Below are 21,450 nucleotides of genomic sequence, written 5' to 3'. Positions count from 1 at the left end.
TATATTAAGCAAAAACCTGTGTTAAAAGACCATCAATTTAGATACCTCTGTAGTACATTTCATATAAATTCAACCTGCATCAAAAGACCACCCGTCTTAAAAGGCCACATTTTGCTCTCCCTTGAATGGTCTCTTAAAACAGGTTTGACTATCAAATACAAACATATTTGTATTGACGTCTTTGTCAGTTTAACTATCAACTACAATAACCTTGTTGTTGGCGCCTTTGTCAGATTTATTTGTATGTTTCTTTGAATATTTCAGTCAGCATTGTATATTTGTGATACATGTTTAACCAGGCCGCATTCTTGCGACTGTCCCAAGTCAGTCAGGAGCCTCTGGCCTTTGTTAGTTTTGTATATTTTTTTTATTGTTAGTTCATTTAGATGTTTTGGAATTTAGTGCGGCGTCCATTGTCACTGAACTAGTACACAATTTTATTTAGGGAGACCAGCTGAAGACCACCTCCAGGTGCGGGATTCCCCGTTGGTGGTCCTCGGCTGTTGTCTGCCCTTTGGTCGGGTTGTTGTCTATTTGACATATTCCAAATTTCCATTCACAATTTTATTACATACTTAATTTATAAGCCTGGTACCTTCGGTCGATATCCGTATTTGGCACAGTTTTTTGGAATTTTGGGTCCTCAATGCACTTCAACTTTGTACTTGTTTGGCTTTATAACAATTTTGATCTGAGTGTGACAATGACGAGTCTTATGTAGACGAAACGCGCGTCTTGCGTATCAAATCATAACCCTGGTACCTTTGATAACTATTTGGTGCTGGATACTAATTATTGCCACAATAACCAATTATATATGTTTGGATTGCGTACCAAAATTTTGCCAATAAAATGGAACTATACACAGCTCTGAAGTGGAGGGTTAAGGTATCTACAAAGCTAGGTTTCAACCCTTCATTTTCGTTATAAAAGTGATGTTCCATGTCAGCATGTTTTGCATTCATGTCGCTGGTTGAAATAGTTCAAACGTTTGATTTTGTCAGTGGAATATTTTTTAGAGTTCGGTATTCTTTTTAACTAGTAATATTTTTTTTAAATTCTATAAAGAACTCCAAACAAAAATGAATTTAAATTAGACGACCCGTCTAATTAATATATTTTACTCTGCTCCTTTATCCTGATTTTCGACTGTTTAAAGCATTCATATCTGTTGAATTTCTTACCTTACTATGTATCATTAGTAAAGTATAATTGAAAAGTTTTTGAAATCATATTTCTTGCCTGATTATAGGTCTAAATCAAAATGCACCTGCGATTTATTGGCAAAGTGAAATTTTCACAATGCAGCAAGGCAACTAATAGAAAGCTTAAGTCTTGAGAAAACTATTAGAGGAAGCTTAGTCGACAAAAGCAAAGAGAACAATGCAAAAAGAAAGATGTAATTATCAAGGATGATTATAGTGATGATCACAACAGCTGATAGAGAACGATATTGAATGACGTATTAAAGTTATCTATTTGTTGACGTAATCGTCATTCATTGTCGTTTTCTATAAGCTGTTTTGATCATCACCCTTCTAATCCTCATGGATAATTAAAGCGTGTTTTTTTCATTGTTCCTTTTGCTCTTTTTGACTAAGCTACTTCTAATAATTCTCTCAATACTTTATCTTTCGATTAAGGGTCATCTGGAGACGATAACATTTGGGTCCTTTTTAGAGTTTTCTAAATTCAAAACGCGTTCCCAGTAATTTTGTGTTGTTGCATGAGGACTATATCATGTTAAATTGTGCATTGCTTTTAACGTTAGATAGACAAGTAGAACTGAAACCATTAAGAATACTCTATAATCGGCTATTTTATAGTGACCATCATTACTGATGACATTTACTAAAGAGTATATTCTGGATAAGCCAGGTCTGTTCTATGTTCCTTTTGAATTTTAGCCAAAGATGAAGAACTGGATATCCAATTACTGTATTGAATTTTTCTTGGAATTCAATATTTTTGTGATTTACTTTTTTTGGATACCTAACATTCATCACTGTCCTTACAAAGAACGGTATACTGCTAGGTCTTCCAAGTGTTCCACGAACCCTCCTACTTATTCATTGTCATCAATTTCATCAGCAATCAAAGCCGGGCTTCAAAGTAATTGTGAAACTACCTATTCTACATGCTTCATAAAAAAAAAACAATAGTCAACGTAGATATAAGTATCTTGTCTTAGAGAGGGATAGTTCCTACCTTGTAAAAAATCACTCTGATTAAACAGAAATTTCTCTGAAACTGACATTATTAAGATTCTTGATTTCTTGATTGGTAACATGATGGTTACATTTGGAGACCGTGTTTTTAAACAAACAATTGACTTTCCCACGTGACACTTTTGTCCTCTTCTTGTCGACTTGTTCCTTTATTCGTATGGGGTTGACTTCATACAGGAACTTCTCAGGAAGAATAAAACAAGTTAGCAGTATCCTTTCACTTTTCTTTTCGCTATATAGATGATGTTATCTCACTACATAGTTCAAAATTTGGTGACTATGTTGAACATATCTAGCAAATCAAACTTGAGATGAAGAATGCTGTGTTTTTAAGTTTACCTCAAATCTTGACTTGCATCTAGAAATTAACATTGAGGGTATATTGAAAGATGATTTCAGTTGTGAAGTTTCCATTTCTATGTAGCAACATTCCAGCAGCGCCGACATCTCTTTTGCAATCATTCCATAAAATTGAGAATGGAAATGGGGAATTTGCCTAAGAGACAACAACCCGACCATAGAAAAAAACAACAGCAGAAGGTCACCAACAGGTCTTAAATGTAGCGAGAAATTCCTGCACCCGGGGGCGTCCTTCAGCTGGCCCCTAAACAAATATATACTAGTTCAGTGATAATGAACGCCATACTAATTTCCAAATTGTACACAAAAAACTAAAATTAAAATAATACAAGACTAACAAAGGCCAGAGGCTCCTGACTTGGGACAGGCGCAAAAATGCGGCGGGGTTAAACATGTTTGTGAGATCTCAACCCTCCCCTTATACCTCTAGCCAATGTAGAAAAGTAAACGCGTAACAATACGCACATTAAAATTCAGTCCAAGAGAAGTCCGAGTCTGATGTCAGAAGATGTAACCAAAGAAAATAAACAAAATGACAATAATACATAAATAACAACAGACTACTAGCAGTTAACTGACATGCCAGCTCCAGACTTCAATTAAACTGACTGAAAGATTATGATTTCATCATATGAACATCAGGCACAATCCTTCCCGTTAGGGGTTTAGTATCATACCATCATAACATATATGAGAAGAACATAACCCGTGTCATGCCAACAACAGGTTTTTGAATAAATGTGTTTAGTTCCGATGCAAAGACCCATATCTTCTTTTTTATATTGAGTAATCATAAAGTAGATATTTTTGCACTTATTTCATCGAAAAGTAAATAGAAACTAAAATATTTTTTAAAATATGAATACAAGGCGCGAAAGTATATATAAACAATATATCTTTTTAGAATCAGTGGTGTAAGTAAAGCTTACATGTGAGACCGGAAGTGACGTTTTTAAACCGGAAGTTGACAATAATCTCCCTTATTTCAGGCAAAAATATATAGAAACATTTATTTATTGAATCAGTATTAGAAAACCTATGCTTTGACGCCAAAAGTAACTTTGAGTTAACCGAAGGTAGATTATCATCAATAATTTATAAAATTGATGTTGAAAGTCCTACAATTGTTGTTTTTACTTTTATATAAAATTCATCTCACATACATCGAGTGTTTTTGGTTGACTGCTCACAGAAGGGTTGCCCTTCAATGACTATTTATATTACCATTTTCCTTATATTTTAGGCAAAAACTATTGTACAAAACAGTAAACATGATTAGCAAGTCATTATTAACAACAAAAAAGAGGTTTTAGTCATACATCATACTGTAGTCTACAATATTAGAACATGACCATAGTTGAAAATGTACATAGATTCGAGTGAGTGGAGTATCTCTTTAAAGCCTGTTATTCATGTATTTGTCCATTGGTTTGTTTTGAACACCGTTTTTTTTTGTCATTTTCTGATTATATTGTTGCAAATCCGGAGCATCCGTTCAGCTTTGTGGAATGTAATTATTGGATAGGGGTCTTTAAATCAAAGGCCTCGTGTTGGATGAGTACCACGCTCTCTTCAAATTTAAGAACGCTTGAAACAAAACTCTGCATGTATCGTTGTTGGCCTACGGTCACCATCCAAACAAAAAGTGCCATTCCACCTTACAGAGCCTCTGTAGTATACTAATTGTTTTTCGTTTTTCGTGAATTTACATGCTTTAATTGCATTGCACCTGGACGGTAAGTAAGCAACGATCAATCAAATTATAAATGTACATACTGTGACAAATATCATATTAATTAGGTCCGATTTCCTTGTAAATATTAATTTCGTTCTCTGATTAAATAAAAATATTTCTATATTACGATATATCTCTGACTTAGGTCTACACACGTTTTTACCGAGAGTTTGCTTAGGCACGCGTATCGTTAGCCTCAAGGGATGTTTTACTATGAAAGAAAAATAACTTAGAATGGATGAACGGTAATTATACTATGTACTGAAGGACAAGATTACCAACAGAGAAGAAAAGTTATATGCCAATTGCTTTCTAATCATTCATGCCTCTTTTACCTTACCACACTGATAAATACAAAGCTAACTTTGATGTAAACATCTTATCTAAAGTTTACAGAAGATGAAACAAAGACTAGAACAAAAATTGTCATCTGGGAAAACTGTTTTGAAAATACAGATGCTTTACCCAACGTACATCTCTATCTCGGCATAAAAAACACGTTAACACGATACATAATGATAATATCTGAAAGAAAAGTCCTCGTATCTCATAAATCTTGTATATTACTTCCTTGTGGGGGTTGATCTTAATAACTATAAAAGAAATGCTACATTAGCTTTTTCAGGATTTAGACAACGATAACTCGTATATTGACTTATTTTATACGCTACATATTACGTATCGATAGATATTACGTAACATGTAAAAGTACGAATGCATCTCCTATTTATTTAAGTTATTATAACTGTCAATCTTTTCTGTTATGAGTATCATTTGCATGGTTTATAACTTCATTAAATGAAGTAACTTACTTATTCAATTATTAATAACAAGTAGATATATTGACATACACTTTCTTGCGTCCTGTGGAAAAAAAATCATATTTATCTTTTCAGCAGCCAGATCAAACCAATATATTTATTTTCCTACATTAACTTATTTCAGAAATTGTATATATAAGCAATTTGATACAGAGTTCGCTGTTGATCTGCCAATCATAACCACAAATTATTTAGTAACATCCCTATAATAAAGCAAATTAATTGTTTGGCAGTTTTTTAATGATTTCGATCGTTCCTGAGGTTAATATTGAGAATCTTTACTTCAAATCAAAGGTTCAATAAGCTTGTGTAATCTATGTGATTTTGTTTATCGACCAATATCATTCGGCGTTCTGACTGTTCCTATTGGATAATATTCCGTTATAATTCATTCTCGAGTAGATTCAATAGAGAAAATTGTGGGATATGATTACCGCAAACGTTGTAATGATTTTAAAATCAGAGTTTATTCATTTAGGAATGTCTTGTCTTTCATAAGGAATTCAAATGAAGCTCTTACACTATTATTTACAACGGTTGAGATTTTTACAAACAACTGAACTATAGTAAAACATAAAATACAACTTTTCCGTATCATGGGATGTATTAATACGAAACGAAGGAAAGATGCTCTCCGCAAAGGAATCGACGTTACTCCAACAAAGCGGACCAAAAATTATTTGAAACAAAACAATGAACAAAACGATTCTCCAAGCAATGGAAGGTGTCATTCCGAACCCTTTCCGGAATTTACAGATCGACAAAAACAACTGGTGTTGGATTCATGGAAAATTATCCAAGAAGACATGTCTAAAGTTGGAGTTGTTATGTTTATGAAGTAAGTTAAATTTGCTTTTATACCCTACACATTGAAAAATTTACAATCATTTTATCTAAGACTTGAACTCAATTCCTATAGTTAATAGTGACATGTGATGATTGTTTATATTGCATACATGTAATGCGAATATAAATTATTTTTGTTTTAATGAAACGTAGCATTAAAGTAATGTATCTACACTCGAGCGACTAGTCCAGTATTAAATTGTTCAATTCATTCACTCTACATTAGGCATAAATATCTGAAAAAAGTCATAAAATTTAAAAACAGATTAGTTTTAGTTATGAATCATGTGTCTAACTCATTAAATATCAAATACATCCATAGACACCCTTATCGCTTAACCTTTACGAACTGATTTGGATCTAGTAGTTATGTTTGTCCATTGATGTAAGTAATCCTACTTTATCGTACAACGATAATGTTTGTCCATTGACATTTTTTGTCAGTAATCCGTCTTGTTTATTGTACGACGACATTGTTTGTCCATTTATTAAAAAAAAATCCTAGCTTATCGTACAGCTGTAATGCCACCAAATAATAGTATATCACATCCGGATACATTCGAAAAGCAGTCGAAAAAAATATTTCCTTGAATTTTAAAGTTGTAGGAAATTAATCTTATATTTCATTGCAGTAAGAAACTTCTGGGTCATAAACATACATCTTAATCGTTTCTAAGCACCATTATTTTTTTTATTTGGTGTTTCTATGGAATATTTTGGAAACTTGAGGTTATATGATTACTAAAGCTTGCAAACTTTACTCATGCCAAGTATTTCTTAATTTGCAACAAAGATAAGTTCTTGAAAATATTTTGAAAAGTGCAAATTTAACAAAGACTAATAGGGAAAAATCAATGATGGTATTACACTTACAATGACATAAACATGATGTCATTGTAAGTGTATTTGGCCATTAGTTTATCGTACACATACAAATTACTTTTTGCCAGTGTTGTCAGTAATCTTAGTTTATCGTACAATAATAATGTTTATCCATGATGTCAATAATCCTAGTTTATCGTACAATAACAATGTTTATCAATTGATGTCAGTATTCCTAGTTTATCGTACAATAACAATGTTTATCCATTGGTGTCAATTATTCTAGTTTATCGTACGACGACAATGTTTGTCCATTGGTGTGTCAGTAACCCTAGTCTATCGCACATTAACAATGTTTATCTATTGATGTCAGTAATCCTAGTTTATCGTACAATAACAATGTTAATCCATTGATGTCAGTAATCATAGTTTATCGTACGATGACAATGTTTATCCATTGATGTCAGTTATCCTAGCGTATCGTACAGTGACAATGTTTGTCCATTGATGTCAGTAAATTAAATTTATCGTACAATAACATTGTTGTTCCATTGATACCAGTAATCCTAGTTTATCGTACAATGACAATGTTCGTCCATTGTTGTGTCAGTAATCCTAGTTTATCGTACAATACTAATATCAGTTATCTTAGTTTATCGTACAATAATATCAGATTATTACATGGCATTTTTCATATCACATGTATTATCAGCCCTAGGTTCAATATCAGCCCAAGAGCCGCATGGCTCGAGGGCTGATATTGACCGAGGGCTGATAATGCATGAGATATGAATATTGACATGTTATGATCTTTTTATCATATGCTTCAATAATGGAGAAAAATAACAGATTCATTAAAATGATCCTTTTACGTAGTTCCAAAATAGAAGTCCAAAGATTGAAAATTCACTGACGTCGGACCCGAGATTTAGTATATTCGATACGCAATCTTTCTATCATGAGCCTCAACAAAGAAGAAAAATATTTTGATATGGACGAATCGACAAAAATAATTCAACAATATACATAAGGAACACTGTTTGGAAAAGTCAACTTTTTTTACAGAAACTTTCTAAATTATGTTTGAAACTTTCAAAAAATGCGTTTATTTAATATATTTTTTATTATTATTATTTATTTTTTTACACAATATACTTTCCAGTATCCAAATAGTTATTTTGTACACTACTTTGTAATGTTTTTCACTGAAAACGTATCATTGAGGTGTAATTTCCGGAATTTGCCGAGTAACACCGGAATGCCATGCGATTACGTTACAGAAAGGCATGTGATAGCAATCGAAGCATGTGATAAACTTTTCATATCAGCCTGCTGTCTGTTCTTCTATGGTCGGGTTGTTGTCTCTTTTACACATTCCCCATTTCCATTCTCAATTTTATGAATAGCTTGTACATGTTTTCATCTAGTCTTTGGTAGAAATGCATTGACAATCATACCATCATATCTTCTCGTTTTTAATTTAATCATATTGTGGGTATCATCAGCTATATATAAAACTAGTCAAGAAATTGTAAAAAGCATCTTCTCGTTTTTAATTTAATCATATTGTGGGTATCATCAGCTATATATAAAACTAGTCAAGAAATTGTAAAAAGCAACGTTAAGCAACCAACAATCAATCAAATAATTGTAAAAACAACAACTTAATTATAAACGTGTTGCTCACTATAAACAATATAAATGGACCTCAGAAGACATTGTAGTTATTTTAAGGTTTTAAGTTATCGTAAGAATCCTCATAGTACACTACGAGTCGCTATATGTTTCAGTCGGCCAGTTAAGAATACTAAATGTATTTAGCCCCATTTGCCATCGGAAGCTACATGTATTCTGTGGATATTAAATGTTTGTGCCAATTTATATTGAATTCAGTTTAAGTTTCTCATAAGAAATCTGTTATCACAGTTAGTTTGATATTATTTATATTCTACTAGTTTTTAGCATTCTCTGACAAAATTTTATGGCATCACTCGGAGATATCAATTAAAGGAACATTAAAATGAACTATTGTAATGGACTAACCATGGAAGTAATATTGAATTTTAAAATTTTACTTCCATGGACAAACAGACTGTAACCCCTTTAAGTGTACAATTGGGAATTGGTGCATATATCTAGTGCTTATAGTGTTGCCTTTGTTTGTATTTATCACTTTGTTTATCATATTTGATAAAAGCACTATTATTTAGAACTTGAAATGCTAGCTCATATAACACCGATTATCATCTAGTATCGTTTTGAAACTATTCAATAAAGAAAATATTATTATTATAAGAGACATACAGACAACAAACTCCAATAGACATTTAAAACATTTACGGGAAAACTGTTGCCGTTATAAATGTTTCCAACGTATAGTTTCATGATACTATTTACAGATGCGTCAAGTTGTATGTATGCGATGATTTTTAGAAAAAAATATAACTGTATTACTGCAAGCTATTAACTAACATGGACATGCTTTTATCAATGCTGAATACATTAAAGGAAATGAGTTTTATTTTTGAAAAGCACCATGTTTGATATATTTTATTTTTTGAAGAATACGATTTCAAGTTATAAAAATTCTCAATACCAAAGAATAATTGAGCACTAATGGTGTTCTTATTTTCTTATTGTTTTATGGAGGCTACTTTTGCTAAGAATCTATACATTTGCTTACGAATCACCCTTTTATTATAGCGTCCTTAACATAAAACGTACATTATCAATGCGATGCATACAACTACAATAATACTTCGATGTTTAAGAAATGATCAGCCAGCTATCACATTTTCAGCCTTTGTTTACGTTTCAGCAAACTGCTTTGAAGTTGATGCAATAATCTACTGAGAAGAATGTACTTAATATATTTATATTGAATATGCACATGTGGTAAACAGAAAGAGAAAGTCATCTAAACAATTCATACTGCTCTGACGCCAAATAATTATAAAGAAGATCTTTTCTTTGAATTTGTATATATTCTAACCTGTATTATACATCGTATGTGTTTTAAGTTCCGTTGATATACTTTGTTTGTTGCACACACGAAGGCTTCATTTATCAATATTTTCTTATACATGGTTACTGGTATTTTTAACATAGATTTATAAGATATCACTATCAAAATGTATGGATACATTTTTTTTAAAGTATTGTATCAGATGATTATTGTTTGTAACAGCTGCAGCATGTCCTGTAAAAATTAGAGACTGGCACGTTTTACAAAAGTGGATAATTTTATAAAGAATTTCGACACTTTTCAAGGTTTATCTTACAGTATACAAATATTGATAAATAAAAAAAGAGAAAAGGCAAAGAGGACATTTTAGCGCATAGATTAGACAATTTAGCGACAAAAACATTGATGCTTTAGCGCAAAAGTAAAACCTATTTTAGCGACAAAAATTAATACATAGAATAATAACAAATGTATATAGTATGATAATAACTCAATCATTTCCATGTTTCACCAAATTGTAAATGCAAACATCCTAAACTTTTAGCTAACATACATTACTGTGATCTGATTTACATGTATCATGGTCAGACAAGATTTCACTAAAATGGGCTATAGAAAATACTGGTGTTAGAATTAATTAATTAATTATACAGTGACGTCAATGAAGACTGCACATGCCATATGAAAAAAAAAACCAAATAAACAAAACAAAAACCAAGGTCAAAAGGTCAACATACAGTCTTCAACAATAAATATGCGTTCATAAATATTTTAAGCTTTACATCTTCCCTAGTATTAAAGAAAAGTGAATGATCTATTTATTATCTATTTTGATTTAAAATCAATGGTAACTTAATTTTACCTACGGTGAGTGATATTCTATATTTTGTTTATAATTCATAAGGAAATTTTACAGTCACGCATGATTTCCAAATGACTGAAATTAATTTTGTGCAATATGCTATTTTTTTCAATTATTGAAAGAAAACATGGGCAATTGATTAGTCTAATAAAGAAATGAAAACAAGTTAGGCACTGTATAAAAATCAACGGTCTAAATATTAATGATGTTATTCATTGTTTGTGAAAAAAACTACGAAGGAAAACAATCCGTAATTGTAATAGAACCAATCTTATTAAATATAGATCACTGATTTCGTTATGCTCTTCGACGAGCACGCGAGTTACGATTGACCGAATTTTTAGCCTGAGGTAATAACAAGCCTTAAAAGTTTACACATTTTGCATGCAATAATATCTGGAACAAAAATAAATTACCATGCAGATCTTCTCAAAATATAATCCATAGGTTAAATCATGGTTCAATTTAGGTTTTGTCTAAGCATGTCCTACTTATTCTTTTTTGTTCAATAAAAACTCAGAATTTGCAACATCTATCAACACTTTTAAATTTGTACACCTCTAATCATCTATACTTGGGTATCATGTTAAAAATCGACAAAATGTTTTAAAACCCCAAAGTATGTGATAATCTAAAACAAGTTGATGATTTTGAAATATTTAGAACGTTGCCAAGAAATAAAATCAGCAGTAATTGGTCTTGCATATCTTTTACAGACTTATATTTTGACCTCTTCTACGCATATACATTTCATATGTTTTTCAAAACTGAAAAGAGCACCCCTACTTTGTATTCAAAAGATTTTTCGTCTTTTTAGAGACACAACTAGGGAATTTTTATGTTCCAATAAAAATAAAGTTTGACAGCTGTAGCTGTTATTATATCCCCCTGGTGTATTAAACATTTTCAGCCTTAGCTTAAATTATAAGGAACTAAAGGCATGTTACTAATAAAAAAAGCCACACCAAACCCTTTACTTTAATATTTGCCAAAAAAACAAAACCACCAAGTGTACTTGAACTTTTCATTCCTGTATATCATTTCCAATGAAACTTAAAAGAAAAGACGGCATAGTTAAAGACGTAGTATGAGTTCTTATTGAAAGTCGAATTGTCAATTTGACTTCCGGCTAACCTCAAACGGGAAACATGTTAAAGGTGAAGGGCCATCGTGAACGTGTATACCTCAAATTGGTATCATTTTGAGGGTATATGTTTATATTTGTGTATTAAGTAGTAAGTGACAAATTGAAAAAAAAGAGATTCTGTAAGTACTTAAAATTGAATAATTGAAATTATTTTGTCAACCTTTCTAGGCTCTTAAGTGTTCCTGTTGATCCTTTGTTTTCCTCTTATATTTGATGTTTTTTTTCTCGGTTTTAGTTTGTCGTCCGGATTTGTTTACTCTCTATCGAGGTATGACTTTTGAACACCGGTATTCTATTGTTGCCTTTATTTACAGGATGCTAACTGTGATTACTTTTTAAATATAACTGTTTCTCTTTCAGTTATTCTTACGTTCATCTGGCATTTTACTGAAGTTTGGGTTACTAGTTTTTCAGCTGTGACAAAAGTTTTTAAAATAGAATATGACCTTCAGTGTTGGCACTGCCCTTCAGCATTTTAAAAAAAAATTTGTTTGTTAAATTTCGCTGATGTAGAAAGTTTTTTTCTCTCGATATATCTTACCAGTGAAATTCAGATTTGTTAATTCCGAATTGGCAAATTAGTACTGGCAACTATTTTCCCCCAATTTTTTTCTTGGCATTTATATTTTTCTCTTTGTTGTCTTCTCTATCAACTTCTTATTCTGTGTTCCATAAGGTGAGTTCCCTACTTTTATTTAGCACATGGTTAACTTCATCATTTATTCAGTTAGCGTTAAAATAATTTTACGTCCTGGTGGTCATTTCATCTGCTTGTTATGCTCTGCATGGACGATCTAGACAAAAACAATCTCTTAATTCAGATATCTTTAATCTATACAAATAAAACAATGAAACTTGCATACATGGCCACATACGTACACAGTTTATTGTTAACTGCTTAATACAGTTTTCTGTATCAAGAATAATCAATAGAATACATACTCGGGCATAATGTTTTGGTGAAATACTTTCGCTATTACTTAATGTTTCCAGTCAGTTACCATTAAGACTATATTTGTCTCCCTTCTTTACTTGATAAAGCACGCTCGTAAGTGGTCTATCAAGCAAATAATGATTTATGACCCTACACACTCCCTTCAATACCGTCTCCTTTCTGGTAAAACTCAAACAGATTACGCTTGTCTTACGTCGTTAAAGCAGTTGTAAGTAAACGAATAGGAATCATTAAGCAGGATTTATATACAAAAATCCCATTATGATAGAGCAGATAAATCTCCAGGGACACTGTTTTTGTATCAAATGCAAATAGAAATCCTACTATACTACATTTAATATATTTTAATCACGCACTTTACAACATCTATTTAAAAAACCTTAAAAGACTGACAGCAGGACTTAATTGAATCCAAAGAAAAGTTTCCTGTCGTAATAATTTCACTTTCGTGGAGATTCTGTTTTTTTTTTTTTAATATTGTACATGCCTTTTAATCTTCATGCCTGCTAAAAGTTCGATGAATGGAAACAAAAAATATTTTGAAATGTTTGCGATCGAATTTGTGTGACCTCGAAATCATCCTGCACAGATATTTGAACTAAGTGCAAAAGGTTGACAGAAAATTCAAAATACATTAATGGATCGACATTTAGCACAACTTAAAACCGTGAGTTTATTGACAAATTTTGTGTTTTCAGGATTTTAAAGACAGAAGCTGATTCTAGTATATTGTCCTATAAAAGGCTTATTGAAATTAAAAACATAATGATGTAAAACAGCTAATTATGAGACTCGAATAGAACTTCAAATTGTGAGACTCGAATAAAATAGAAAGCTGGTACAGTTACATTTTGTAGTTGAAGTGTAACATTCAGCATAACATGCTTAAGTCATCGCTAAATATTAGAATTTCTGAATGTAAACAATCTATTATATGACAATTAAGGCAGAAAAGCCATTCGGACGCAATAAATTTAGAAAGTCTTATTTTATTCTATAATACATAGTTCTATACGATACACTTATAAATGGCAATATTTATGTTTTGGAACATTTTCACTAGCTCAGTGGAAAATGGATTTTCATTATATGCAGTTTTTTTTCCAATTTACTTTTATTATATGTTACAGTAGTTAGTGTTGCATAATATGTTGTTAACCTTGTTGTCCCAAAAATTTATTTTTATGGATTAACTTTCAGTAAATTCAATATTTTTTAATCTGTCAATAATGTAGGTTTAGAAATCTCACAACTAAATGAATTCTACACATTTGTCTGATCTACCTCAACAGCTTGGCATTTGTTGCCACTTATACTTTATATTACTGTCAGTTTTGTGTGATGTTCATCTATTGTTGTTTTTGATATATTCATTCACAGCTTTAGTGAGATTTCGGGTGATAAAAATTTGACATGATACTTTGTTAATTGTCCACAAGTTTCTATTGTCATTAATCCACATGTACGTATCAATTTTTGATGAACATTTGCTGTCCGGCTACCTATATATTTTTACCCGTCACATTATTCAAAATTTTCTATGATGATTTCCCTTATAACAGATGTAAATTATTTGAATTAAGGTTTGAAATGTATACATATTTCTTCTGCGAGACTATGGACTCATATGACAGTTTTTTGCTTTAAAGAGGTGATTTTATAGCATCAGGGACTTTATATAATCCGCCAGTCTATGTATACTCTTGCAAAAATACATAAAGCTGTCTAAATCACAAGTCGATTTTTAGGGTCAACCATAAGTAATGTTTTCTCCAGGGTTTATCAACCTTAGCCGTAAAAGTCAATGAATTTCAAACACTTATAAGATAGCAATATAAAATTTTCTGGCGATTTGACTAAAGAAAAAGCTTTCATGCACAATGCTTTGTCTTAAAATGATTTCAGAAATTGAAGCATCACTTCAACAGTATTCTATTACAATATGAAATGTAAGCGGTATAAAATATCCTTTTATTAATGTTCGAAATTCTTTGAATATACTTTTTTCTTTAATCTCAATAAATGCATTGGTTATCGCATGACATATTTCATCAAACAACATCAAAAGCAATCACTCATCTATACTTATATTTTATCAAAATGGTTTGTTGACATAATTGATGCTATTCTCCTGTTTCAAGTATTATAATATTAATACGATATGTTTTTCAAAGGATAATAGATCCGTTTAATGTCTTTCAGCAAATTTACAAAAGTTGATGTCCAATTACAGAAATTTTAAGTTATTTTGAAAAAAAAAGTAAAATCTAATAATTTACTCGTTATCTTAAAATCAAAAAGTTTGAATGGAAGGAAGCAGGTAGGATACACATGGATCGGTTTGTTCTGCACAGCCATGCAATGGCAAGGGATAAATCCTAGTATTAAATCGAACCAAATAAGCTTGAGTGATAGTTGAAAGCGGATAAAGCTAATGCTAAATTTCACGATATTACTTCTTAATGAGTTTCTTATCTTTTTACAAAAATAATTTCCTCCCCAGTTGTATAGTTCTATTTTTTGACAATTTTCTCATTTTCGAACGAAACTGAATCTTTGCTGGTTCGTGTTTAAGCACTGAACCCCATTACAGCATATTGATCATTAAGACCTACACAGGAGATATAGCAATTATTCAGTAAAGATATCCCCTGAATAAAAAGCCTACATCCATTTTAATCAGAAAGTAAAGTACATGACAATACATTTTAAATTTGAAAAATTGTTTTGGACTGCATAACATGCCAAACTTTGAAAATAAAAGCTATTCTTAGAATTGATATGCAATAGCATGATTAGATTTTACCTGCGACAAGAAAAAAGTCGGGATAAAAAGATTGAAAACAACGATTTCATTTGAGAAGAAGCTTTTGTCCACAGTGACACTTTTGATGAATTATAGGATTACGACTTTGTACAGAAGACAAGATTCAATCACATAAGCGAATGACTAAATGATGTATTGCAGGTTCTTGGTGAATAGTTTTCATACCGGATAATAGAAATGTGATAATTTAATATGGTTAAATCGATGCCTTCTGTACTGCAGTTTCAATCAAAGAGTATAATCTATTCAAAATATGATTGACCGCCAATTCCTTTGGTCTTCATATTTTAGAATATGTTTTGTCAGTTTGCCATGGTCTTTCGTTGTACATTGTATTGAAACATGTACATTTATACAGCAGCCAGCAAGTCGTCACATTTGCCATTAATTTTGGTATGAAAATCTCCTCGAAAATATTTATATCCAAGTAGGATAATGGTCAACATTACATAAATGTTTGATGATAATTGAATGATCACCATGTCTCGTTGTATGTTAATCAGACATTCATTTACAACGTACTAGTCTGCTGTTAAAGCCGCACGAATACACGACTGAACGTTATTTATACATCTAAACATCCGCCACTTGCTCCACTTGGCAATGCCATGTTTAACAGTAAAAAGCGGTATAACATATAAAAATTCGTTTGTTTAAACATGAGGTTTAGAAATGTCGGCATAAAAATATCTGCATGCTCTTTATCTTTTCTCTGACGGAGTGGGGCACGCAGTATATGGCATTGCCTACGTCCTTTATTTCGCCAGACTTTTTGTTAGTCCATCTAAAATGTTTGTTATATTCAACTGAGGCTGTTCATTACCTTTTGATTTGATATTTGATAAAGAACATTTTTATGATATCTTCTTAGCATTCTTATTTCCAAGCTTATGTACTCAGGAATTGTTTGATTTTTTATCGGAAAATTTGTATATAAGTTTTATATTCATTGTAAGAGATTTCAAGAACTTCAGGGCATTTTATTTCTTCTATAAAACGATACTTTGAATTGTTACACCCTTCAACATGCTGTTTCATTGACTGATTACAAGTAGGGGTACACTTTTCACGACATCATGTGCACCTCTATGTTTCATTTTCAATGTTGAGTGTTTCACTATGTCACTATTGAGGTGAGAGTCTGGAACTAAATTCACATTTTATAGCATTCTTCGTGTAGTCCAAGAGTAGAAGTTTAAAGGATGGACTTAGAATGGAACATATGCTTGTTGTATTTTTAAATACGCATAATTTTCCTATACAATCTGTTTAATCACACTACATTGCTTATCATGATGATATACATTTGATTATTGCATCAATCCGGAAATTGAATTCAAGCTATCAAATAAAACGAATTTTGAATACTAAGAAAGTGCAGTAAAAGGTCTAGACACCACCATATATTAGTAATGACAGCTCATTATGACATAAAATCCAGGCTAAACTTCGACGCTCAGAAAACTTACATTGACACAAAGAAATAATTGTAAAATTATCTTCGGTTCAATGGGTTATGTCGTTACCAATTTATAAGGTTTCCGTTTATAGCCGTAATAGTAAGAATGTTAGTTAATTCGTCACCTTGAGGAACATATGACAAAATGATTTTTCCAATAAATGCCTCATAACTCTTTTGTTCATATATTTTATATCCTTGCTAATTGCAATATCAAATCCAAGACTTATAAGAGGACATCATTTTTCAGCTGAATTTTATTTATTTATTACAATAATATTGTTTTAATATTGAGCACAACTAAGTAAAAAAATGAAATATTAGGATTGTATCGAAAATTTTGATGAAAATATATTTGTTTTTTATTAGATCTGATAAGTTTCCCCGATGGGTTATAGTCTGTTTACTAGGTACTAAGATCTTTATACCTTCTTTCCTCGTTGTTATTGTGCCTAGGAGCATCAAATGAATATTTCCGCTAAAAGAAGTATTATCATTTTTAAAGTTTGATGAAAATCGTAATACGGTTTAACATTTTAATATCAGGTACTTAAAATGTCTATAGCTTACATGTAAATCTCATTAACATGGGTGCATGTACACTTTTTAGTTGAAAAAGGCAGACAATAATTTTTACAAAATTGAAGAAAATGCGTCTGAGGACACGAATGACCCTGCTCAAGTTTACTATTAATCGAAAATGGAACACGACGGAAGAAAGGGAAGACGGATAAAAGGGAATACCACAGGACGGAAAGATGGACGGTCAATGGTAACACTTGATGCTCCCTTCGCCTTGCTGCGAGGATATAAAAAAAAAAAAATAGACAACTAGTAGTCAACAAAACACTACAGAGCAAACAAAATATCAAGTAACACAAACCCTACCAAATAAAACAAGTAAAATAAAGCATCGTAAATGCATGTGTGTAAAATGCCTATAGGTGTAACTCACATGCATACATGTATCAGGACGAGAAAGTGTGATGTGGGTTATTTGAACATGAACCCGGCTTTGTTCTAGACAGACATGGTGTGAGGGATTTTTAACCTGTTCATTCGTAAAATATTACTGGAAGACGGCCATATCATTATGACTCCGAACTGAGCAGTTTTTGCTTCCCCCTTAAGGACATGTACTTGTTGAAGGCCATTCGATGATGTATAGATGCTTTTATCCGCGTAATTTGGAAGTTGGTGGATGAAATTGTCCCATTGGCAAGTAGACAACATCTCCTTTTATTCTTTTATTTTTTACATTAGATGCATTTCAATCACAATTTATATGATTGCCAGGGGATTTTTTTGCGACAAGTGCTGTTTTTTTTTCAATATAGATATATAAGTTGCTCTCCATGTTAAAGAAGACGCATTTTAAAAAAATACCGGTATGCTTTACATGTATATGTCTGTTACATACTTACAGGTTCAGATTTACAATAAGCCATTTAAATACTCCATTCGTTTACCTGGTAAAGTACTACTACAAATAACTAGAAACGAAGATAAGGATGTAAGATCGTATCTTGGCCAAACTGGATATTTCAATACATTTAGTTTTTCGTGTTGTCCATGAATACAATTTTGTTGAGATTATAGATAAGTAAGTAACTTGCTCTCTTGACCAAAGGAGGAGCGGTTGTAATAACCAATGACAGCTACTGACATTGATCTATTTCTATTCTTTATCACATTTTGTCAGATATTTTGAGAAATTTATGTAGGCTGTAGCAATCCATTTCTAATTGGACTTCTTACTTTTTGAATAATTTATTTCAGCCCTTCATTTAAAATGCTATTAGTTCAAATGCAATTGCATCGCCATCTCTTTGGCTGTCGGATTAACTCAAAAGTGTCTGAGATCTACTTCAACAAATGTCTGTTATTTGAGTTTTAGTAGTTTCTAATAAATCATTTCGATAAATTTATTACAAATTCATAACATTGTGATATTTTTAATATGTTTGCGATATTATTTATTTCTTTAATCAACTCTTAAGGGTTTGATAGTGTACAATGGTTTAGTTTCTGTTTTCTTAGCATCAATTTGGTTCTCTAATGAAATTCTTAGACGATAGATTGTCAGTCTTTATCGAATTGCGTCATTTTGCATTACCAAATATAACTGCATGGATTCTTAATGTATTTAATAATTTACAACACTTTAGACTGAGTGATACAAATCACCATTAGAGATACGTAAATCTTTCTGAGAGAGCTTGACATAAGACAGAGATGTTTGAAAATACTATAGAGAAACAATAATGTAGCATTTGAAACTAATAGACGAATAAAAAAGGACGAGACAGGTAGCCAACAACAGACATCTTAAAGTCAACAATATATGTAAATCACCGAATTTGAAAATCGTTGTCATTTAATTCAAAAAAAAGAGTTCAAAACCTCACTAGTGTTATTAAGTATATCAAAACTCAATGGTTTTTGTTTGTTTGATATTTGAATAGCTGTGTTAGTTTCAGAACGACTACACATTTCACAATCGAACAAAAATATTATATCATAATTTTACCATTACCACCCAGAACCAAGTCAGAAATATGTCAATTGTCAACCATTCGTTTGATGTGTTTGAGCTTTTGAATTTGCCATGTGATTAATGACTTTCTGTTTTGATATTCCTCGGAGTTCGGCATTTTTGTCATTTTTACTTTTTTCTTGAATTGCAGTGCCCTCTGTGACAAAAAAAAAAAAACAACTGTTTTTGTATCATTCACCCCTCTTTTATTTCCATTGGTGAATAGGTATGGAGAAACACTCAATCCAGTTCTAAAAAAACCACTTAGTAACATGAAAATTAAAAAAAACGACAAAACAATGTCGTATTTCGCAGTATGCCGTTCTGATTTATTAGAAGCAATTCCAACCAGTTTAAGGAATAATACCTATAGATGAAAATGTTTTGTTTGTGCTTTACGAATCTTGTTACAGTATTACTATAATTTTGTTATTTTTGTATTAATCAACATAACTCCAAGTAATTGTTGTAGAAGAAATGACTACAGCATTGTTATCAAGTACATTCATTTAACACAGAAAGTAATCAAAAGATTAAAGTATGGCTGTAAGACCTACATCACTCACGGTATGAAATCACCATGTTCAGTCAAATGACGCGTTCACAGCATTTCTTCAGAGAATACCTTATCAATACAACGTTTTCATGATTAATTTCATCTCCGCCATTTTATAGTTAGTAATCAAACAGAACGTCAAACACTGGCGAAGGCTGACTTAATATCTACCAATTTAACAATTGCCAAAAAAAACCAATAAAATGAAATTAACAGTTGCTTATGGCTAAAGCTGGTAATTATATTAGATTTATTAAGAAAAAAGATAGACCGTAATTTGTTCGTTACAGGATTATAATTATGAGAATCAGATCTTATTAAGCTACAACATTTATTAATCAAAAGTAAAAAAAATGTGTTTTTTTGTTTGTCGTTTGTTTGTTGTTGTTGTTGTTTGTTGTTGTTTTTTTTTTTTTTAGAAAAAAAGCAATACTTATTTTCTATGGCAAATATAAATATAAATGTTAAGCCAATTTAACAATTTAAACTGGGTTTTCCTGAAGTTTTTTTTTAAATCTTGTTTTGTCTAGCAGTTTTTGACATATATAAATTGCCAATGAGACAACTGTTCAACAGAATTTAATTTAAGTGAGTGTAAGTAATTATACGCTACCGTACTTTATCAACAACGAGAAAACCTATACTGTATAGTCGACTATTAGAAGGCCAGACATGAAAAATGTGAAATAATTCAAACGGAAACTATCAGGAATATTTATAACAAAACAGTTTACGAAAATGACACACATGAACCAATAATAACTACTGAACTACAGGCTCCCGACTTGGAACAGGTGGTTAAACATGATTGTGAGCGACCATCCCTCCGCTAACGTGAGATAGTAGTTTAAAAGCACAACATAAAAAGAAATTGTAAAAATCAGTTGCATTTGGCGCAGCTTAAAAGATTGGTACTAGGCACAAACACAACTAACACAAAAACGATAGACACGAAGCACATACATACTCGCTGTAACTGGGAGCCAATAACAAGTATAATGTAATAGATAAATCATGTTCCCCCAGACTAAAGCATCAATCAGTACACATCCAACAGGTTTAGTGTGGTGACGTGATCAGTAAGTTTATAAAACAGTTGCAATTCTAATCCCAGATCTCTTAACTTGAAATAATTAACTGCCATTCGTTGCAGTATAGTCATTCTGCGGCAACGCGATGAATGAAATCAAACAACTGTTATTTTAGTTTCTTCTATGTATTTCGGAGTTACGTAAGATGTAATGTCCATTATCACTCACCCTGCATTAATACACATTTTTGTTTAGGGGCCAGCTAAAGCACACCTCCGTGTGCGTGATTTTCTCGCTGCT

General features: G+C 31.6%; 1 protein-coding gene across 1 annotated transcript in view; it reads left to right on the top strand.

Annotated features, from left to right (window-relative positions):
• Positions 1–5,484: 5,484 nt before the first annotated feature.
• LOC143067942 (uncharacterized) overlaps positions 5,485–21,450 on the top strand; it is a 34,346-nt gene continuing 18,380 nt past the window's right edge. The window contains exon 1 of the mRNA XM_076241589.1: positions 5,485–5,982. Coding sequence (XP_076097704.1) covers positions 5,741–5,982 — 242 coding nt within the window. The 5' untranslated portion in view covers positions 5,485–5,740. The remainder of the gene's footprint in view (positions 5,983–21,450) is intronic.

Source organism: Mytilus galloprovincialis, chromosome 3 (genome assembly GCF_965363235.1).
Source record: "Mytilus galloprovincialis chromosome 3, xbMytGall1.hap1.1, whole genome shotgun sequence".
NCBI lineage: Eukaryota > Metazoa > Mollusca > Bivalvia > Mytilida > Mytilidae > Mytilus > Mytilus galloprovincialis.
The sequence above is the reverse complement of the archived record's forward strand: the minus strand, read 5'-3'. Positions and strand labels throughout refer to the sequence as shown.